Raw genomic sequence first — 23,624 nt, forward strand, 5'->3', positions numbered from 1 at the left:
GTGGTAACTCAGTGTTTTCCAAACCAGTCACACCTTCCATTGCAGTTTCTTTCAGGAAGTGACAGGAATGGTTTTGCTGCATTTCAAAAATTCCATTTATTTACTTGCCAACTCAAATTTACATTCACCCTTTTTTAAAAAATAAAGGCAAATGCAAAGTTGTTTTTTCCAGGCCTCAACAGGTTCTAGAAAGCCACTGTACAAAATTACAGGCAAAGAGAACCATCTATAGTAAACAGTTACATCCAGCTGTCTTGTCTTGGACACATCAGTTTATCAAGGAGTTTAGATCAGAATTTCCCAGATCGGATACAAGGTATCTTAAGTTGTCCTAAAGCCGTGTCTCTTTCTCTGGCCAGTAGGTTGTCTGAATCAGGTGGTCGCTGTTGACAAAGTTGTCTGTCTGGTTCTTAGCAGAGGTTGTCCCCCTCTGTCCACTGGTGACAATGCTTTCATTGTGCGGAATATACCTTTTCTTTAGAACAATCAGGACAGCAACACTGAGAAGAGTGGACATGGTGCCCAAAGCAATGGTCAAACCCAGATAGATGTACCTGTGAGGTGAGAAGGAAGTTTGAATCCTTTACATAGCTTGATAGGCTTGTGCTACAGGCTGATTCCACACACGTTGGAAAATGCACTTTCAATCCACTTTATCAATCATTTGAGGTGGATTTTTTGTTCCGCACACAAAAAAATCCGTTCCAAATGACCTATAAAGAGGATTGGAAGTGCATTATCCAACGTGTGCAGAATCACTCACAGAGATTACCGATTCTCTTCCCAGCACAATCAATATCCTCCCCTACATGCTAGCTCTCTTCTTCAGATGCATGATCCGAACTGTGCATCTGAAGAAGAGAACTTGATTCTTGAAAGCTTATGCTACAATAAAATTGGTTAGTCTTAAAGGTGCTACTGGACTCTTTTTGATTTTGCTACTACAGACTAACACGGCTAACTCCTCTGGATACATGCTAGCTGAAGATCTAAATAGACTCTCTATGGAGTCTACTTGACCAGCTAGCCACCACCACACAAGGATTCTGCTACTATGTCAGGCAACGTCCTATAGTGTACCTAGCCATTTTTAACAATGTGAGGCCTTTCTATGGCTGCTTTCATTCACATGGATAATGCACTTTCAAAGTGCATTGAAAGCGCATTATCCAATGTGTGTGGAAGAAGGCCATCAGAGTTAGCCAGCTCTATTTCAGTGGGCAGGCTACTCCCAGAAGGAAAATGAGTATGCCTGGAGATGGATGGGCCACTTGATCACAATGTGCAAGATTAAGAATTCATCTCATTGGCAATGGCCCAGTTCCTGAACAGTGCTTGGCACCATGGAAGCACATCTAGCTGTGGACTAGCACGGAGAAAAAGGTACCTAAGGGCAAACAAAACAAGACTCTGGGAGTTCCACAAATGGATCTTTGTCCGTTGCTTCTTGAAATAGAAAAATAGCAGGGGTGCATGTGTAGGGTGGAGACTTGGGAGGTAGCTGCAATGTCAGCAACGGCAGTTATATCAGTATATCACTTCTGGGTACAACAGAGAAGTTAATGAAGAAGAAGGGGGGCTGCACCAAGGCAAAACGAAGATGAAGAGACAATTGGTCTGCATGGGTCAGTCACAGCTTCTAGGAGCTCTCTCAGCCCCACCTACCTCACAGTGTGTTTTGTTGTGGGGATAATAATAGCATACTTTGTAAACCGCTCTGAGTGGGTGTTAAGTCATCCTGGAGGGTGGTATATAAATCAAATGTTGTTGTTGTTATTGTTATTATATAAGAACGGAACTAAAAAGAATCTGGAAGATTCCCCTTGACAAACGTGTACAGGTATTATACAACTATTAAAGATTCTTTTTCTTCTGCACCAATTGTCTCTTCATCTTCACGCAACTCAGAAGTGTCAAAGCGTAGCTCTAGGAATTGCCAAAAACTTTAGTTTCCAATTATTTCTAGAGGTATCCTTAGTCACTTCTGGCTAATACCTGGAAGTGACATACCAACATTGGTGACATCATTTCCCCCCCAATTTTTCTCCCATCACTGCTTGGAGCAACAGCAAGCAATGCAGCTATGCATGGGCCCAATTCAACTGCAGTGTGAGTGGAGGTTTAAGCCCTGTTGAGCTACTATTGGCCTAATTAGAGAAACAAAACAAGATATGGATTATGGTTGTTGTGGGTTTTCCGGGCTGTATTGCCGTGGTCTTGGCATTGTAGTTCCTGACGTTTCGCCAGCAGCTGTGGCTGGCATCTTCAGAGGTGTAGCACCAAAAGACAGAGAGGTGTAGCACCAAAAGACATCTCTGTCTTTTGGTGCTACACCTCTGAAGATGCCAGCCACAGCTGCTGGCGAAACGTCAGGAACTACAATGCCAAGACCACGGCAATACAGCCTGGAAAACCCACAACAACCATCGTTCTCCGGTCGTGAAAGCCTTCGACAATACAAGATATGGATTATTTGTACATTTGATCCACTGGGACAAACAGCAACTTCGTGGGGCCACTTCAGGTCAGGTGTGTGGAGAGGACAACTCCCCTTATCTTGCATGATGGTCCCGACTCCAAATGCCAGCATTGTACCTGCCTACACTGGGCCATTATGACATTAAAGCAGAGCAGCAAATCCTTGAAAGATGCGTAATGCCTGGGGAAATTCTTATATTCAGAAAACCTTCCCAAGAAATGAACCTCCCAAAGAAACCCACAAAACAAGTCACCTAAATGCATTCGAATCATACAGCCGGCAAGCTCCTTGGCCACCACACCGTTTGCTTCCCCACTTGAGACAAGTTGTGTCAATGGATACTCCAAAGTACACTGGAGCCGGGATTCCTGCTGCATTCAACAAAGAACAAAGCATTAATATACTTGCAAGGTTCATGGTTAAGAGCAGGGCTTTTTTTCAGCAGGAACGTGGTGGAACGGAGTTCCAGCACCTCTTTAAAATGGTCACATGGCCGGTGGCCCCGCCCCCTGATCTCCAGACAGAGGAGAGTTTAGATTGCCCTTCGCGTAATAATACTTTGTGAACCGCCCTGTGGGCATTAAGTTGTCCTGAAGGGCAGTATAGAAATCAAATGTTCTTGTTATTATTGTTGTTGTTGTTGTTGTTAATAGTGCCAGTGTGCCTTTCACTGTAAAACCCTGTTCACAAGTTACATTGAACACACGTACAAGCCAAGTACAGTGTAGATTTCATTTTTCTTTATACATGCATAGAGTAATTCTCATGTAACATTCAACAGCAGTGTGGTGTTGTGGTTAGAGTGACGGACTAGGATCTGGGAGACCCAGGTTCAATTCCTTACTCTGCCATGGAAGCTCACTGGGTGACCTTGGACTAGTCATATACTCTCAACTTAACCTACCTCACAGGGTTGTTGTGAGGGGGAAAAATGGAGGAGAGGAGAATAATATAAGCTGCTTTTGGTTCCCATTGAGGAGAAAGGGGGTATAAATAAAGTTAAATAAAAATAAATAAATAATGCACACACAGCTGGATGGGGAGGAAGGCAGCGTGGTATATCCTGATCTTGTTAGATCTTGTTCTTTGGATGGGGGACCTCCAAGGAAGACCCTGCAGAGGAAGGCAATGGCAAAGCACCTCTGCTTCTGGCTTGCCCTGAAAACCTCTTACTGGGGTCACCATAAGTTAGTTACAACTTGATGGAACATACATATGTACAGCAGAATGTGTACATACGTATGTATGTTCCGCATATATCCAGGTAAAGGTCCCAGGTTTTATTTGTGAAGTGAACACACATTGGCTCCTTCTTACAGATGTATGTGCATACATGTAGGATACCTGTGTGTTCCCAGTGAACAGGGTTCAACTCAAGTAACAGCTGGGTATGTCACACTGGCCCAGGGCTAGTGGGTGTAGGGTAGAGAGTTAAAAGGATCCATTACATCCTATAAAGAACTTTCTTCCACATGGATGAAAGTCCAGTGGCATCTCAGAGACCAACAAGATTTTTCAGGGTATACGCTTAAGTCAGAGCTCCCTTCTTTAGATAGCCCCAGATGATAAATCTCTTTGACTCTCAAAAGCTTATACTCAGAAAAAATCTTGTTGGTCTCTAAAGTGCCACTGGACTCAAATCCTGCTGTTCCACTGCAACACGGCTACCTCCCTGAAACTTCCTTCCACGTGCGCAATTCTGCATGAGTGCAGAACCACTTGCAAGGAATGGATGGAGGGACATTCTCTGTTCTCCATTATTGGAATACCACATTTCTAAACTTAAGCAAGTTACATTTTTAAGCTAAAAATCCTGATGCAATTCAGAGTTAGAGGAAGATTCATACTCACCGAGAACTCTTATGGCTAAAGTATAGATGCCCAGTGCGAAAGATTTGAGTTGAGGGTTGATGCACCTGAAATATGTAAACCACAAAACCTTATTTTTTTTCCCCTTTACTCACAGTGTAAGAAATTAGCTACAAAGTATGGGTATGATGCTTCCTCTCTACCTCCTCATTCTGCACTGGAAAAACACAAAGATAGGGAGGGGTTGTGGTTCAGTAGAAAAGCACCATTTGCTTTGCAGGCAGGAGGTCACAGGTTCAATTCCCAGCATCTTCAGGTGAAAGGATCAGGTGGTAGGAGATGTGAACATTCATGGCTGTTCAGCAGGGCTCAGTGGCAGAGCTTCTGCTTTGTGTGCAGAGGGTCCCAGGTTCAATCCCTGGCCTCTCCAGTTAAAAGGATCAGGTAGGAGGTGATGTGAAAGACCTCCACCTGAGACCATTGTCAGTCTGAGAGTCTCTCTACACAAGATGCCTCGGTGCGTGTTTGTCAAGTGTAGGGAGATACAATGTTAGCTGGGAAGCGTAGTTTAAAAAGACAGAGCTGGCAGAGATTGCTCCTCAGAGGGTTTGTTAATTTCATCTTTGCCTCCCCAAAGGCTCTGTCAATTTCACCTCTCCAATCTAAAACTGTGTGGGATCGCAACCCGAGGACAGCGAGGAATGGAAATGGGCTGGAGCTGCCTTCCAGAACTGGGCTTGGACCTGGAGAGGTTATAATAGGCTGAGGTTTCCCTTCTGGCATTTCACAGCCCCTTCACACGTCTCCAGTGTATAGCAAAGCCTTTGCCCTGCTGCTGGCTCTGTCTTTTTAACTTCCCCTTCCTGCATCTCCCAACAGGTGTTCTTCATGTGTCATGTCTCATGTAGAGAGACTCTAGTAGACAACAGGGACATTGATAGACTCAGCTCAGTGCAGCTTCATGTGTTCCTCTCTAATTCCATTTTCAACAACCCCTCCTCACCCCTAAGTAAATCAAAATGCTCCACTGAGGTATTCTTAAGTAGAAAAAATATGCATATTCCAAATGCTGTAGACTCTCCAATAATCGCCTCAAGGGACCGGTGAGTGCCAATATTGGTATAAGGCTGCCCTCTTTAGAATTCTAGATGAACTGCACTTGAAAGTCATTCCGCTTCTGCGTGATGGATGTTTGCCCGAGAAATCTAATTCCCGGAAATATTTTCAGAACTGGCTGCCGTTGGGTGGTATTTTAGTCTTTTTAATCTCAACACTTCATTTCAGATTCTTCATGCAAAATTGGAAAGGTTCAGCGTCCAAGCAGGCCTTTCAAGACGTAGAGAATAAAAAATAGATCTGGATTCTTTCCAGGCTTCAGATATGTACCAAAAACGTACCAGCAAAATTTGATCAGCTTGCACTCAATCTGGCAAGCTAGTGGCCGGCAGGTCAATTCTGTATGGAGTTACTACACTCTAAGCCCATCCATTTCAATGGGCTTAGACTGGAGAAAGTCAACATAGGACTGTGCAGCTAGAAACAGCTGCTTCTCTTGGCAGCCGGTGCACTCTATAGCCCTCTGTTTTCAGACACTGATCAGCGTTCAGTCAGAAATTAGAATAAAAGCTTCTCACCGTAGAAGTAATATATATCCAGGGGTGCCTCCAATGGACAAGGTGTATGAGGTGATTACTGATATGACCAGGAAGTAGAGGAACATTTGGGGGCATTCTTTTCCATTTTGACAGGGTCCCACCACAGCAGAAGAAGGTCTGGACGAAAATTCTGTGATTTCCACACAACTGCAGTTATAAAATACCTGAAATGGAAGAGTAAGAACGGGAACTGCTATAAGGGACACACAAGACTGACTATGAGCAGAACCACAAGTGACAAAAGGCACAGATTGGACACTTGTCAGCTTCCCTCAAGTTTTGATGGGAAATGTAGGCAGCTTGGCGGAATGTTGGACAAGTGACAGTTGAAAAGTCCATTGGACAGCGGTCGGAGAGCCAAGCTGGGAGACCAGGACGCCTACCTTTCCCATCAAAACTTGAGGGAAGCAGACAAGTGTCCAATCTGTGCCTTTTGTCACTTGTGGTTCTGCTCTAAGAGCCAGTGGGGTGTAGCAGTCAGAGTGTCAGGCTAGGATCTGGGAGAACCACGAGTGGATCCCCTTTCTGCCATGGAAGCTTGCTGGGTGATCTGGAGCCAGTCCCATAGTCTCAGACTAATCTATCTCACAGGGTGTTGCGAGAATAAAACGGAGAAGAGAAGAATGATAGAAGCTGTTTTGGGTCCCCATTGGAGAGACAAGCACAGTATAAATCAAGTAAAATAAAAACAATGCTGGCCTTGGACTTGGTTAAAAAATCTGTGCATATTATTAAGTGATGTGGTACAGTGGTTAGAGTGTCCAACTTGGATCCGAGAAAATCAGATTCAAATCCCCACTCTGCCATGAAGTTCACTGGGTGACCTCTCAACCCGAATCTACCTCTCAGAGCCAAGCTACAAGTGACGCCTTACATAGGTTGGACACTTGTCAGCTTCCCTCAAGTTTTGATGGGAAATGTAGGCGTCCTGGTTTTACAGCTTGGCTCTCCATTACAGCTGCAAGACCAGGATGCCTACATTCCCCATCAAAACTTGAGGGAAGCTGACAAGTGTCCAACCTGTGTCAGGCGTCACTTGTAGCTTGGCTCTCAGAGGATAAAATGGCAGAAAGGAGAACAATGTCTGCCATCCTGAGTTCCTTGAAGGATAAAAAGGCACCAAATAAATAAAAAAGAAATTAAAATAAGACACTAGGTTAGTAGCATTATGAAATCAGTACATCTGAGAAGCATGTTTGGACATTTTTCATTTGTTTCATTTCGTTTGAACATTATGGAGACTGTTTCAGCATACTAACATGCCCCAAACTGTTGACATTTTTTAAATGCAACATTTAAAAAAAACATTTTGGTGGTATATTAAAACAGTCACTGTTGACCACGTTTGGGAAAAAAGATTGAACAATAATATGGTGACTTGTAATTTGGAAGGGTTCACCATCAACACATGAACTATGAATAGTTATGTGCGCTAGCTCCAGCCTATATGGCACAGTCAAGTAGAAAGAAGCCACCTACCATGCTTTTCCCACTTCCATTGGACATTTTACAACCAGCAAGACAAGCCGAGATGTACGTGATTCCATTTTCCCCGCATATGGGATCCCATTCATTTTTGGAGCAAATGCAACCCAAATTGCACTCTGAAAACAGAGTTGGTTCATACCGAGAGGCCTGTGGGTGACTGGAGAGAGGAGAAAGGCACATTTTGGCTATTCATTAGATTCTCATTAACTTAAGATCAGGGATGTCACAAACCTTCACATCTTAGGTTGCTTCCACACAGAGCTTTTGCTCTCGTTTGGCATCAGAATGGAAACATCCACATTACGTCATCCCCTAATTGTCCACTTTCTGGGTTTTCTCTTGCTTTGCCATGTTCTTTCTCAAACCTGGTTTAATAAACTTTTTGGAAAAATTACAGTCACAGTAGCTTCACACATCATGTGGGCAGGAAGATTTCACTTTATTCACTCTATTCAGTTAAACACAGTGCTGAGAGAACATGAGATGCATCAGGCTTCTATGCTTAACTCACCAGAAGGATTTGGGGGGGGGGGTAGGTGCACTGATGCATGATGTCACTTCCGGCAAAAAACAGGAAGTGATCTTATGACATCATGCCATTTTTTTTGTCAGAAGTGACATCATGCACTGGAACCACACCTGCACACCCTCCCATGTTTGCCTATCCTTCCTGCCAGACTTTGAAGTATCTGAAGGAAAGAGGGGAATTGCCCTCCCTAGCTTAACTGTGTGTGTATAAAGAACCATCTAATCACAGTTGACTTACGGTTTTCAAGGCAAAAGACTGCTGAAGTTTTCAAGGCAAGAGACTAACAGAGGTGGTTTGCCATTGGCTGCCTCTGCATCATGACCCTGGTGTTCCTTGGTGGTCTCCCATACAAACACTGACCACAGCCAACCTTGGTTAAGCTTCTGAAATCTGATGAGATCAGGCTTGCCTAGGGCATCCAGGTCAGGCCCTAGCTTAACTAAGAACATCTAGGGCAAGACTTGGACTGAAACAATCAACCACAAAAAATCTATTCTCTTATTCCTCCTTGTCTACAGGACTTACATCCTCCTTTAGATGAAAAGAAGCAACTGGCAATATGTAGCAGCTTCTCTCTTGCTGACTCACACCGCTACAAAACTGCTGTAAAGCATACTGCTGACAAATGAAACAAGACACAAGAGAACATACCCTTGGTAGGAGATAGTCAGGCCCGCCACATCAGCATTCTTGCAACCCATGGCAAACAGCAAAAGGAGCAGCAGGTAACCAAAGAAGGAGGCGGCCAAGGACAGCCTTGCTGCTCCCAAAACGTTCAGCCTGAATTTCTTCATGATCAGTCCACCTGAGAATATCCCAAGGGCCACTGCAGGAATATTGATGAGACCTATAACCCAAAATAGGAAAATCAGTACAGTGAGTGGAACTCCCCCAAGAAATTTTGTAAGGGCTATTGAGAATCAGTTTGGTATAGTTATTAAGAGCAGCAGGACTCTAATCTGGAGAGCCAGGTTTGATTCCCCACTCCTTCACATGAAGCCAGCTGGGCAACCTTGGGTCAGTCGTAGCTTCTTGGAGCTCTCTCAGCCCCACCCACCTCATAGAGTGATTGTTGTGAGGATAATAACAACACATTTTGTAAACCACTCTGAATGGGCATTAAGTTATTGTTATTGTTATATCTTTTTTAACAATCCCTCAACATTCCTTGATGTTGATCCCTGCGAATGAATCCTGATTCTGTCACTGAATATTTTTTCTGATATTTTTTTCAATCGTTATAAGTCAAAATTCAAAAATAGCAATCCACCACATCTCTATCTAATATGTAAGATATTCTGGGCTTATTTCAGTGACCTATATTATTATACGGTAGCAACAGCACTAAAACTTTTGCATGATCTTCATGAATTATCCTTTCCATGCTTTGCAAAAAATCTTAAATCATTTCACACATAGCTAAAGGCTTAGCACTAAGAAAAGCTTGAAGTACAATGGAGGGTACTGTGCTGTGGATAGAAATTGTTTGGAGCGCTGTTGCTGCTTAGTGCTTATAGATTACACTGCAATTTGATCAATGGCATGCCAGGAAATGCCAGCTGCCATCTTCGAGGAATATACACAGTTTAGGAGGTGTGGGGAATTTGCAGCCCATGAGCCAACAATCGAGCTGAAGTTGAAAACCATTTGGCCTGCCAGGTCTTCTACAAGATAATAGCCTTTGAATCCCCATTACTATGTTCTGATTAATTATATTAAGATGGAGGAGAAACAGCCAGAAATCCACTGGATGAGCCATTGGAACAATCCTTGTCGTGCTTTTATTATTTGTTTAAAAAATTTACGTCGCCTCTGCAGAGTCCTGCTTACAGTGGCTCACAAAGTAGAAACAATATGATCCAACCGTTAAAACCAACAAATTCAGAAGTATGAATATTAAAACAATTAAAAACAAGGCAGGGGCACAAAAACCTACTCTTGCCAATGTTGATACATCACTTCCTGGTTTTATCACAGAGTTTCCAGCAATTCCTAGAGCTACCCTTTAGCACTTGCAGGTGGTACTCAGAAGTGACATAGTGACATTGCTGATGTCACACCCATGCTCCTTTGTCCCCACCCCCAGCCTTCTTGCTCATTGGCAGGTTCTTTCTAAGTCCATTGGAATCTGCTTAAGATTTCACTGTAAGGATATGTTGGAGGCAGCCAGAGATGGGTCGAACCTCAAAGAGAAAATTCAACATTTCTGGGAAAAAAACAGCTTTAGACCAAATCCAGCATCGACTCTATTGGTAGCAACTGAGTAAGGGAGATGGAGAAATGAACTCTGACCCAGACTGCTGTGCTGTGCCCCAGACCATGGCACTCCAGCTTATCACTACAGATTTGTCATGATCTGGCTTGGGCCTCTGTATAGGCCATAGCCTCCCTTGTGTCATCACAGCAGCTCCAGGAGTGTTCCACTGATCAGTTGGGGACCCTTTCATTATGCTACACCCTTGCATTAGAACTTTTGTAACTCACAGAAACCACATTGGCCTTCAGGTTATCCTACCAGATTGGTCTTTTTAAGCTAGCCAGGCCAAGATTTTCAACCTGTTTTTAATTGTATGATGCCATTCCAACTTCCCCTTACTTTGGTGAAAAAGGTTAGAAAAACTGAAGCAATGCCAGCTCCTCCCTTTCCTCTGTCCTTTGAAACAGCACAAATGTCACGGCCTGAGGGAAGTCAGCAGCAGGCAAGTTATATTGAAAAGCAAAGACTGGACTCATGAAATCTCCTACATCTTCAGACGTTCAAAGCAAAATCTGAGGTGAATTGAGACTGTCCTTTTAGGCCTTTTGAGGGAAGCAAACAGAATTTCAATGAGATTAGGCAAACTTCTGCAAGAAATCTGTTTTTTATGGACAGGGCAAGCAAAGGAGAGTCATTCCCCACACTAGCTGGAGGGGAGTGTACATCATTTGTAGATAATTATTAAAATTAATGTGAGGGTTTGAAGGGAGTGAGAGAGACAATAAGAGTGAGACATGAGAAGCAGAACTACTTAACATTCATAAAGGGATGTATGGGTTGAATTCCCCTTGGTTATTATTTCTAACTGGCCTTGTTTTGTAACACCACTCCACTCCCATCTTTCTGTTGCCCGCAGGTTGCCAGGCTCCCACAGGAGGGATGAGGGGCGGGGACGTGGGAGAGGAGCATGTGACGTCAGCAACATCACTACATCACTTCTGGGTACAACTCAGAAGTGCAATGGATGTAGCTCTAGGAATCACTTCAGATCTATGGTATATCATAAAGTTTCCTTTATTCCTAGAGCTACCCATTGTAACTTCCATTTTGTACCTGGAAGTAATGTACTGGCGCCTAGGCTAGAGCCTTTTAAAAATATATTCTCCTGCTGCTGCTCCCTGCATCTGATGAAGCAAGCTTTGAATCATGAAAGACTATGTTTGAATAACGTTAGTCTTTAAGATGCCCCTGGACTTCTGCTGCACAGACTAACATAGCTCCCCCTTTGGAATGATTGTAGAGTGACTATTTTAATGCTTTGGGATTTTTTCCAGTAATAGCCATTCTGCAGGACGTGGCAGGAGAAAATTTCAAACAAACGTGTGTACACATTTATATGTACACATCTATGTGCACAAACAGGCACTGCTCAAGGATATGGAAAACTACAGCTTGCTCCCATCCCATATCCCACTCCCCAAACTCATCTCACACTGGCGTCTCCCACTTACCTATAACAAAGGACCCAAGACATACCTATGACAAAATTTGTCTTTGTAGACGACTGCCCAAACTGCTGCTCAATATATTTTGGCTTGTAGGTCACCATGCCAATTAACGAATTGAACTGGATGACACTGGAGCAGAGATATAAAAAGTAAACTGGATTTCCAAAGAGGCTCTTAAGCGAAGGCAAAAAATCTGCAAAGCAAAACAGCGGGTCAGTATATTAACAAAGAGACTGGGAATCAATATGATGGGAAATTTTACATGCAAAATATTTTCCCTAAATTGCTTCCGCATGGGAATTTAGTTCTGGGCCATTTCCACACTGCTTACCTTCCCTCGGAACGACCTGAAACATTGCGCAAAAAACATGGAAGATCGCATTTTCTCGCGCGAGATTTGCGCGACATCGCATGTGGAAACGGCCCTGGTTTGGAACCCACATATTGGGTTATAGTAATTGCTCAAGGGTACAACTTCACATTAGAAGCACAAGTGGAGACAGTTTCAAGATCTGGATTGACATCTTACATCAGAGTAAATTAACGAGCCGCCTTGACTGACCTTTAGCCATCTCGAGAATCTTAACTTGCTCTGGATAGGTGACATGATGGTCTCTGTTATCATCTGTAATGAATTTGGATTGCTCAGAGGAAGTGCTGGAATCTTTTCGGGCCTCTGGTCTTGGAAGATCCTTTGGTAAGAACCAAAAAGGGATTGCTGCAACGACACTGATGCTGCCTGCTATTATATAGCCAAGCCACCAGGCTCCTACCCACTGAGAGTCCTTGTGAGTTATGGTTATACTTTCTGTGGAAGGGGGGGAAAAGACAGCAGAGCCATCTGTCATCAACTCGAACAATGTCAAATTTTCTCAGCCAGCCTGTGGCTCAAAGTATTTTCTTTTCTATTTATTCTGTAGCCTGATCCAAATGGTCAACATTCCTACCACACTTGATTTGCAAGCAGGATCTTGTTTGCACAGAGACCTTGCTGCTTGAGCCTCAACATGCATGCGTTCCAAACATGCAAACCATGCCTGGAAAAATGAATGGCAAATAGGGCTGCCAGCCCCACTCCTGTAAATACAAAGAGATTTGAGGGGTGGTACCTTGGGAGGCTGGAGTTTGGAGATGATGTCACTTCCTCTATACTGCTCTGGGAATTCTCCTAATATTCTGTGATCTACCAATCTCTAGGGTCTTTACCATTCCGTGTCACTTCCAGGTGACTCTCTACCATAGAGAATGGGGAAAATTGTTACAGCACCACCATCAAGGCAGTTTTCATCCATTTGTATTCCAGAGTTTTGCTGCCACAACCAAGATGGTCCTGTCTGGGGCCATCACCCACCTAATCTCAGGAGGTGTAGGCCCCAAGGCATGGTCTCAGAAGATGACCATAGTGGTCAGGAATGTTCATAAGGGAGTAGGGAGTCCTACTTCACGGCTTTAGAGATCAATATATGCTATTTATTTTTTTAGAACTGGCAATCTGTTGTACATTATATAAAATTTTCTCAGTCAAGTGACTTTTATATGTACAATGCCTATTTATAACAGAAAGATCAGAGACAATAGAATTCGGAGTTACAAAAATCACATTTAAAACTGGTTGAGACTTACCCATGTCTACAAAACCAATGTCTACATACAGCTTGGCACACAAGGACCCGAGAAGGAAGCCAAATATGGGGCCTATGATTGCAACTGTCTGCACACACCCTGTTAAGGAGAGAGAAACAATAAAATCATAAGGTTGGAAGGAACCTCTAGGGTCATCTAGTCCAACCCCCTGCACAATGCAAGAAATTCACAAATACCTCCCCAAATTCACGAATACCGGCTAGTCTCACACGAATAGCTTGTGAGATTGAAAAATGGTAATTTGCTCTTGCTAAAAAAGACAACATAGCAGGATGATTGGTTGAGGAATCACCATTTCTTCATTAGCTATGCCCAGTTCTTATCTCTTGCACCCAAGATTGTAAAGGAAAGGCTGTTTCACAAGCGCAACTTGCTTGTTCTTCCAGGACAGTCGATGGCTGATCACAATTCTCTTACAAAAGAAATCCAAGGGAGAATCTATTGTGAAAGTATTGAACTGGAATTCATTAATAAGTCCCATGCTATTCCCCCCTCCCCCCACTCCTGTCCTCGATTTTAATAGGAATTTGGGATTATTAAGTCACTAATGGTGTTTACTACCTTAGTGAGACTTTCGACATATTACAGGTGTTGATTAGCTTAGCATAACTAGCAGTCTCTATTTTTCTCAATTCAGTTTGAAACTTACATGATTACATTTCACTGTCTGCTTTATAAATCTCTTGACCTCGCTGTGTATTTTTTAAATAAAAGTTCTGTAAGAATACACTGCATTGCATCAGAAATAGTGGACTCTAGTCCATGAAAGCTCGTGCTGGAAGCAAACTGTGTTACTCATTAATGTGCAACAAGCTCCCATTTATTTATTTGTTTGTTTATTTGTTTGTTTATTTATTTATTTATACTCCACTCTTCCCACAAGCGGGCTCAAAGTGGATTTACATCAAAAATTTAAAAACAATTTAAAACATTGGTAGCAACCATAAGATACAGCATTTGAACATAGACAAGGCAGCTCATTTTGCCCCTATGTAGCACCTCGGGCTCACAGGGCAGGGCGGTTTAAACACCACCAGTGTGGTATTGGCGTATATCCCCCCCACTGAGAGGGGCCAGTTGGGTGGCTCATCTGCCTAAACCCCCATAAGCCTGGCGGAACATCTACATCTTGCAGGGCTGGCGAAATGATAGCAGATCTTGTTGAGACCGGGCTTCAGGATAAATGCCTGAATTGGACCCGATCCGTAAAGATTCAGGGGTTCCGAATCAGGGGAAGGCCAGAGCCAGTGCCTCTGCCACCCGTGCCACCGCAGCAGTGGAGGAGGCGGTATGGGTGGCAGAAGTGCCGGCTTCAGCCTTCTTTGCCGCCCATCTGTGTTGCTCCTGGACATGTAAGTGGGGGTGGAGGGAGTAGAGGTGGGGGGACAGGGAGGCTAAGTGTGGGGTGGGGGGGCTGGGAGACAGCTTTCTGTGCCCACTTCGGTAAGCTCCAAATATTTACTGAGCATACCGAAGCGATTTAAATTCCCAAAGCCGAAGCAGCTTGCCGCTTCAGCTTTTAGGGTTTTACAGATCATTTTCTCGCTTTGGGTAAACCGAATTTTTACCCCCGTGTACACCCCGAATCAGAGTAGACAATTCTAACCTTGATAGAACAAAGGTCTGATTTAAAGTAAGACCATGTGTTCAACAGAGAGACAGTAAGACTTCCTTTTTGCCCTTAAAAAAGAGATTATTGTACCTATGTAAAAGGCTGTACTCTCTTCCGTGGCATAGTCATCAATGTAGGCAATCCCCAGTGGCTGGATTGGTGTTTCTCCGATGCCACGAAGCAGATTCCCCAGCAAAACATAGATCCACATGGAAGTTCCAGTTTCCTTTTCACACCCTGTATGCAGAAACCCAGACACTGAGGAGGGCATTCGTGCTCCTAGAACAGGAACGCGGTTGATAACCGGTATCTACCCTTTCCCACTGGGAAACACAGAAGCTAATTAAAAATGGCTTAAGAACCACTACTGAATTTGATATTCTTGAAGGTTACAATTAAGTGCAGAGGAATAACGCGCGTTAATTCTTACCTGCATATATTTTGCCCTGAGATTTTTCCAGGACCGAGGCTGTTATCTGATTTCGATCCTGCAGACATGGGGAGATGCTGACAGTTGAATTGGAGGAGGAAGAAAATATCTCATACCTATAGCTGTGTGGAAACCAACAGTTTCTTTACAAGAATTTGGCCTACTTAAATGTGGGGGGTGAAATAAACATACATCTCATTGCAGAGCCCTTCAGTTCACAAGGTTAAGAAGGTGACAGCCATTTGCACCCAGCATTTGGTACTCTGTGTACCACTACACAAAAGTTCCATTTAGGGCCATCTAAGAAATTCGAATCACGGCCATCAGTGGCACAGGAGATGGCTGGCATCACCTCTTGGGCTTTCCCCCTGCAGGCCAGGTCAAACCAAGCCCCAGTGGACCCAGCTGGATGACCACAGTTCAGGCCCAGGAGGTAATGTGTATACCTTAAACTCATGAATGAATGAGCTCTCCAGGGTCTCAGGCAGAGGTCTTTCCCCATCAATTACTACCTGATCCTTTTAGGTAGATATGTTGAGGATTGAATCTGGGACCCCCTGCATGCCAAGCAGATGCTTATACCATGAAGCCGTGACCCTTCCCCTTGCTTGGGGCAATAAAATTTTGTGTTTGTTTGTTTGTTTGTTTGTTTGTTTGTTTGTTTGTTTGTTTGTTTGTTTGTTTGTTTGTTTGTTTGTTTGTTTGTAGTCAACTTTTCTCAGTGAGATCCAAGGTGGACTACATACTGCAAGTGAATACAATATAACCAATAGCTAGGACATTCCCCGAGCAAAAATACAATATGATCAGTTGGGTCATTCAATGAAGACAGATACAATAGAGTACGGTAGCTGCAAATTTGAAAACTAGCATACAGCTGACACACAGAGATAAAATCTGTAAAAAAAAACACCAAAACACTAAAATATTTCTATCCTGCTTTTAAGGGCCAAGCTACAAGTGACGAATGACACTTGAACAGCAAGTGGATTGAGTGGAGTGCAAGTGAACAGGGAGAAATACACTTGCCGTTCAAGTGTCATTCGTCACTTGTAGCTTGGCCCTCAGTTACTAGATCCCTCCCCACAACTGACCTACAATTCCAATAAACATTCCAAATAAAACTCATTCTAAAAGCAGCAGCAACTAATGCAAGAAGCAACAAACCAATAAGAACAATAAGGGAGGGGGGTATAAGGCTCTCTTCAGAGATAAATGAGAATTGTTTTGAACATTATTCTTTAGATAATTTCTTAGTCACATTTGCCAGAGAAGGGAAGGAGGGGTCTCTGAATGGGGGGGGGTGTCACTTGAGGCTCCCCAAGGAGGCTATAACAGGTTTCACCTTGCTGCTCCCACAGTTTCCTATCAGGACAACTTGATCTGGTCCTGGTCCCATTTAACTAACGTTGGACAGACCTGTCCTCCTTGAATCCGTCTAAGCCTTTTTCAAAAGGCTACTTAAGCTTGTTAGCTACCCCAGATTTTGTTACTGGATGAGAATTTGAATGGTGTCACACAAATTCATTTAAGTCTTCCCATTCTGGTCTGTGTGGTCCCCCAGAAAACCACCCACAGTCACTTTACCTAGCCATTATTCTGACAGTCAGCATCACACTAGATAATTTTAGAAGGACGAGAGAGGCATGCATTTATTTCTGCAACATAAGCTACAAAGTATATATAATGTACTTACTGCCCCATAAAGAAATGTGGCATTGCTATTATAAAGGTTCCAAGTGACATGATGAGGCAACCAGCTCCAATGATCTTTGGCCTATGTAGTTTGGCTCCGAAGTAACTTACAAGTATTATTATCAAAAGGTTCCCTTCAAGAAACATAGAAAGAAGAATCTCAGCTGAGTGAGAAGAAGGTCCATAAGAAAACTTATATTCAAATGAAATACTTTCAGTATAGATCACATACCAATTTCAAAGCTCCCATCTATTAGGCCCACCAGAGAAGAAGGAATGTCAAATCTTCGTTCTATTTGAGTGATGGTACTTTTTAGGTAACTTCCTGACAGAGCTTTTGCAAAGTAAACAAAAGATAATGCACCAAGAAAGATCTGCAAAAGAAAAGGGGAAATGTCAAGAGCTGGTGTGATGCTATGATTGATCTCTTGGGTTTCAATCCAAGAAGCTTAGACTCAATTTTCTAGCTCAGAGCTGAACTACACGAGATGCCCGACACGTGGCAGGTTCGTGCAAGTTTTCCTGGGAAATGTAGTTGGAGGCTTCTTCCCCTCTCTGTGAGACGGGATGGTCGAGTAGCAGTCGTGACAATGGTGGCAGCCTCAGCAGCTCCTTCTGCTACTGCTAGCTGCCTGCCAGCTTCAGGTTCCCCTCGCTGTCTCTTTCCCTCCCATCCTTCTGGCCCTGTTGCCACTGTTGGCCTGACTACTCTCCTCAGGTAAACTTGTGCGAACCTGCCACATGTGGGGCATCCCGTGTAGTTTTAGTGATATTTAATATTTTGTATCTTTGTTATCCGCCCTGAGCCCGCTGAAGCGGGGAGGGCGGAATATAAATGTAATAAATTAAAATTAAATTAAATTAAATTAAATTGAGCAATGTAACATTGTTTAGCTGCAGTTCACTATCGGCAGAGCTGCATATAGGCCTTGATGTCTCTGCAAAGGTCCAGAAATTATTGGTTGCCAGATTTAGCACCCTGAAAAACTCTGCTTTCTTTCATTCTATGAAGGCACATCTCTAACCCGTATGGTAGAGGCCGTAGGCATGGGAATATGTGGGCAATTTTAATAAATTTCCCTCTCCTGCTCTGTTCCATAGTGACAGCTCTGCTCATCTGAGCAAAGCCTTCTGAAGTGCCACTCTGCAAATATGTAAAACCAGCATTGCCTGTTCGCACACATTCTCTGTGACGGCTCCTACATTGTGGAACGGTCTACTGGAAGCTATTAGGAAGGCCCCCGTGCTGCTATGATTTCATAAAATCTGCAAAGTGGAATTCTTCAATAGGGCATTCTGGTGGAAGGAGTAAATGTAATACGATTTAATGGTTCCACTCAAAAGGTGACTTTTATTAGGGATAAAGTCTTTCCTGCACTGAATAGTCTTGTTGCCTTAAACAGAGAGGTTTGTATGCATTGATCTCATTTTCCTTTCCCCCGTTCTACAGTCCCAGCACAACTGCTTATTTTTTCTTAGTAGGAATCTTTGCCATTAGATTCAAATAATTGGGAGATCCCCAAGGACTTGCAGGGTGCATCTTATTTTCTCTTCTCCCAACATATCCTCTTTCCCTTCCTTGCCCCCATAGCTTCTACCCCTTTTCCTGCTTCCTTCTCTCCTTCCCACCCATCTTTGTTTGTTTCTCTGTCTTCACTTTTCTCCTCCCCGCTCCCCGGCAGCCTCTCTCTTATGGCCCAGTTGTGTGGTGCTGGTTCAGCTGGGCCCAATTGTATGGTGGGGAACCTGAGAGGACTTGTGGGGAGCACTTCTCTTTTTCAAATCCATGAAACAGCTTACTATTTGTTTGCCCCTGTGACAGACTGCACTTGAAAGCAAGTTTCCTAAGTGCAGCAATCAGAGATCTGGGAGGGAAAGAGCAAATCTTGCCTGGAATAGGGAGCTTGAGTGACAGATTGCTCCCTTCTCTCTGATTGGTCATTTAGAGCCAGCCTTCAGGCTGACAGTGGGTTTCTGATAGGATTTAGGAGAGTTTCTGTGAGAGTCTGACAGGGAAGGTCAGACAGGTTGCCCTCTGCAGTGAGGAAAAAGAAATCTTATGCCTTAGCTGTATAATCACTGTCCTGTAGAAGAATTCTAGTTAAGAATTCTTAATGTAGGTGTCAGCACAAGCTGAAGCCTGCTTGACACACACACCGTAAAACTGGAAATGTGTTTTGGCAAGAGTGATTAGGTAGTAGGTTGAGACTCCCTTTCAAATCAAAAGAAGGATTATATCTTTTTAGGAGAAGATTATTAATTCTTGCTCAGTTTCTAAAGGGGGGGTTGGCTCTGAAGAGGACCCCAGGTCTGTTGTGAAGGGAAATCAGTTTTTAAACTAACTCCAGTAAACCTGAGCTGTCATAGAAAACTCTGTGAAGAAACATTGTTGCTGTAACTAAAGTATTAAGTAAAACACCTCTCACTGGTAAGAAAGAAGAATAAAAGAAACTAAGCTTCAAGGAAACTATTTTGCCTGCTACTCAAAGTGTATTCTATACTACCAACAAAATTTTAGTCAGCACTTCAGTTCCATGACTACTCTTATTCAATCCCTACCTGTTAAATAAAGTTATTTCTTTTTGAATGTTATACAGTTCAAGTGCCATTTCCAACAAAAAGGAAGAGGGCTCCTACTTCTCCCCATCAAGTTCCTGGGCTGGAGTGAAAAGCCAAAATTATACCTGACTGTCAGGGTGGGACAAACAGACTTTCTAAGTGCAAAGATTAACATGCTATTTGAGGGCTACTCAGCCAAAGCAGGCAAACTGAATTTGGGTGGGAAAATCTGCCTCACAATGAGGGAGATAAGGGGGGGGTCCATCATAGCCCCCCCTCAACTTCATCTATATTTACTAATTTACTTAATTTATATACTACTTTTCTCCATAATGGGGACCCAAGGACCCTAACATTCTTCTTTCCTCTATGTTATTCTCACAACAACCCAGAGGGTTAGGTTAACTTATCACAGCTCTTTGGACTTCCCTTGATATTCCTGAGGCCTGGTCTACTCACAAGACAGCCAACTGGGAAATCACAGTTTTAAATGATCCTGTGAGGCAAAAAATATCTACAAGCAGAAGACTAGCAGAACAGAGAGCTGACCTGGCTAGAACCTAGCTCCCTGATAATGATAGTGTTGCTTTATTTACAAGGAGTTTTAAACAATGAAGAGTACACAGGTATGCCATCTCTAACCTACTTCTAGGGTTGCCAAATCAACGATGGGGGAAAATGTTGACACTAATATGATTGTCTGTCTATTTTGGGTGGTAGTAAGCCACTTCCTGAGTGGCTCAGTGGCAACTAGAGGTTTATTCAATGAGGCAATCGGATTACCCGTGAAGGAGGCCGAAGGGAAATGATCTGATTTGTCTCGTAATGCAGGTTTAATGAACACAACTTGCTTTTAATTTTCCAAACAGGGGGACTCAGTTCAGTGCCAGTCTGCCCAGAGACTTGGAGAAGATTCTGACTCCCCCCTCACCACACGCACATATATTTCATCAGCACAGACTCTTAGAATTCAAGACAATAGCCGCTGCTGGTGAAATCAAGGTGGAGATTGAAGAATATAGCAGCATTGGGGCTTGGGGGGGCATGTATTATTAAGCCCTTCTTTACCACTTATCTGTGTTGTTTTGACAACGGTGTTCCTTTAATCTGGGGCAGTGTGTGAAGTTGCCATAGTCTAGTTCAGGATTTGGTATGGGCAGGGACAGAAGGCCCTGACCTAGATAGCCTAGGCAAGCCTGATCTTGTCAGATCTTGGAAGCTAAGCAGGGTTAGTCTTGGTTAGTAATTGGATGGGAAACCTCCAACAAAGACCAGGGTTGCAGAAGTAGGCAATGGCAAAACACCTCTTGTTAGTCTCTTGCCTAGAAAACCTCAGTGGGGGGCGGTTGCCATAAGTTAGCTATGGAGACTGAAAAAAAACTGTGCCTGTTGGAAACAATGCCGCCTCGTTTTTCCTAAGTCAGGCATTAAGGACGCAATGCTCCCCTTTTTCATGTACACAGAAAGCAATGTACGCGTCACAAATTATACAAATGAAACTCAGTATTTCCACAATACATTTGGTACTGTACACAAAATGGAAAAACAAACCTTTTCCAGGTAAGGCAGCTGTACCCTTCCAGTAGCCTTGGCTAAATGTAGTGGCCTGACTTGACAGTTGTCCAAATGGACTGTTGGCTTATAATGCCAGCAGCTGCCTGGAATTGCCCACCAGGTCTAACTGCAGCTGCCCTTCTAAGGTCCCAACTGGATATTATGGTGTCCCCAAGTTCACCACAGGGACGCTGTCTCCATTTATTTACAAAAGCAGTAGAGGCCTGATCCTGAGTGGGACAATGATGTGGGGAGAACAGGGGTGCCTGTCCCCCCATACCCTCTTGTATTGCCCAAAGGCAGAATGTGGGCTCTTGAAAATGGAGCAGGGGAGACTAGGGCTACCAGGTCCCCAGTGGGAGCGGGGGATTCCCTGCTCCTGGCCCCTGCCCCCTGCTGCCACTCACATGGCTGGTGGGGGGAAATGGCCCAGGTAATGGGCCCAGGAAGCAAAAAACCTCCCAGGCCAGCATGTAGTGGGTACACTCCTGCCAGGCGCAATAACGTAACTTCTGGAAGTGATGTCATCACGCCCAGTGGTACACGCACAAGGAAGTCAACCTCGGTAAGTGCCAGCCCCCCGCCCCCGGCCAGGAAAGTAAGGGGACCTGGCAACCCTAGGGGAGACAGGTGCCTCTCCTCCATCCCAGTCAAGATTGGGCCCCCATGGCTTTGTAAACAAAGAGAATTTAATCCCTAAAATGGCGACCACATTCCCATGGTGAATCCAGCGACACTGTCATGTCTAGTTGGGACCTCAGTCTCTGCAGCAACCAGGGGTTGAGTCACAGCAATCCCAGTGGTGGCAAAGAGTAACTTCACTGTGGCACAGTAGACAGAATACCCAGTTGCTGTGACTGCAGCCAAGAATAGGGTTATATTATTAAACTTAGTAAAATGGCTGCAGTCACCAACTGAAGAGGGCTTCCAAGAGCTGTAGGCTGATCTATGGGTGTTACCTTGCCAATAGTTCCTTGGCAAATGCTGGGAGATTTGGAGGAAAGTGCCAAAACAGGGTGGTGTTTAGGGAGGATGTGACATCTCGGTGATGCTCCAGGCTGCCTCCCCTAATCTCTATGGTTTTTACCACAGTGACTAGGGGAATTCCTAGAAAGTCACTATTTGGAGACCATTTTTTCCTCTTCCTTCTTCTTATTTTTTGGGGGGTGGGAAATTGGGGCAAGCAATCCCCCTCCTCAGACAGGTAGATGGAAGGCCTAGTGCTACTCCATTGACAGAATTACTATATTATAAAAACAACAGCGCCAATTCAAAAGTTGATGGGGAAGATTTTGTTGGGTAGCAATACAGAAATCTTTCACTACCTTGCGCAACTCAGTGGTATGAGTGCTTTGGTTATGACTTCCATGTCTCAATGGGGGGTTCCACTGATTAGGGATCCAGAGTCTGAGTCTTCTCAGGTTGTCAGGTCTAATTCTAGCTACAAGTTTTGATTGGATGATTTATATTTTGATCATCATTCCATTTGTAGCCATGTTATTCTGTTAACATGTTAAGTGGTTTGGCTGTGAATCAACATTCAGTTGGCTCAAATCCCACGGCTGCCATGAACTCAGTGGGTGGCCTTGGGTAAGCCACTCCTCTCAGTCCCAGATCCCCAGCTGTATTATGGGGATAATGATAACACTAACTTGTTCACTGCTCTGAGTGAGGCACTGTCTAGAAGAGTGGTATATAAGTGCAGTTGTTGTTGTTGTTGTTGTTGTTGTTGTTGTTGTTACATCTTATCCTGCTCTCTCTTCAAGGAACTCTGGGTGGCCTACATTAACGTTACCAGCTCCAAGTTAGGAAAATTCCTAGAGATTTGGGGTGGGGGGTGGAGCTAGGGTTACTAAACTCCAAATGGTGGTTGGAGCTCTTCTGGAATTACAGCTGGAGATTCTCCTGGAATCTCCAAGCCACATAGATCAGTTCCTCTGGAGAAAATGGAGGATAGACTCTATAGAGCCACCTTTCACAGTTCCCAACTTTAGCTGTACCTTTATTCCTCCACAGAATGTTGCTTTCTCCTTCGATGCTGAAGATTCTGACTTTGAAGATGACCTATCCATGGACAGGACTGCGTTCTTCAAGAAGAGCTGGGTGTTTTCTTTGGATGAATTCTCCATCTTAATATTCCCTTTCGGTTAATCTAGAAGACGTCAAAAAGGGTTCTATAGATCAGTGTCTTTCATGGGGTGGTGTGTGCCCTCAAGTCATAGTTGACTTATGGCAACCCCTCATGGGGTTTCCATGGCTAGAGACCAACATAGGTGGTTTGCCATTGCCTGCCTCTGCAACCCTGGTTAGATTCTGAGATCTGATGAGATCACCTGAGCTATCTGGGTCAGGGCAGTGTCTTTCATACTTTCTCCATTTAGGGAATATTTTTCACATCTGCCGAGGAACCCCTGTACATATGCTACTGGAGAAGATGGACAGAAGGCACATTGGGTGTTCCAGCT

The 23,624-nt window shown here is 43.9% G+C and overlaps 1 protein-coding gene across 2 annotated transcripts; it reads right to left on the reverse strand.

Annotated features, from left to right (window-relative positions):
- Positions 1 to 331: 331 nt before the first annotated feature.
- Positions 332 to 23,288, reverse strand: SLCO1C1 (solute carrier organic anion transporter family member 1C1). Of its 2 annotated transcripts, XM_054988681.1 has the most exons (14): positions 23,160 to 23,288; positions 17,279 to 17,420; positions 17,048 to 17,180; positions 15,352 to 15,473; positions 15,012 to 15,158; positions 13,289 to 13,387; positions 12,228 to 12,473; positions 11,694 to 11,858; positions 8,612 to 8,807; positions 7,423 to 7,588; positions 5,923 to 6,107; positions 4,331 to 4,395; positions 2,733 to 2,850; positions 332 to 554 (listed from the first exon to the last, which is right to left on the reverse strand). In XM_054988681.1, exons 1-14 carry the CDS (start codon positions 23,286 to 23,288, stop codon positions 332 to 334), a joined length of 2,136 nt encoding a protein of 711 aa, XP_054844656.1. The 2 variants fall into 2 exon arrangements, with proteins under 2 accessions (XP_054844656.1, XP_054844657.1); XM_054988682.1 differs by lacking the exon at positions 15,012 to 15,158.
- Between the last annotated feature and the right edge of the window lie 336 nt (positions 23,289 to 23,624).

The sequence above is a fragment of the Eublepharis macularius genome, chromosome 9 (genome assembly GCF_028583425.1).
Source record: "Eublepharis macularius isolate TG4126 chromosome 9, MPM_Emac_v1.0, whole genome shotgun sequence".
In the NCBI taxonomy this organism is placed as follows: Eukaryota; Metazoa; Chordata; class Lepidosauria; order Squamata; family Eublepharidae; genus Eublepharis; species Eublepharis macularius.

Bases quoted from the DNA above. Each gene is read 5' to 3' on its own strand.
- SLCO1C1 (XM_054988681.1), bottom strand. From the start codon at position 23,288: ATGGAGAATTCATCCAAAGAAAACACCCAGCTCTTCTTGAAGAACGCA. The intron at 17,421-23,159 runs GTACAGCTAAAG...TTTCTTTTGCAG, and splicing joins CATTCTGTGGAGGAATAAAG to ATCTTTCTTGGTGCATTATC. The intron at 7,589-8,611 runs GTATGTTCTCTT...TCCTCTCTCCAG, and splicing joins CTGACTATCTCCTACCAAGG to TCACCCACAGGCCTCTCGGT.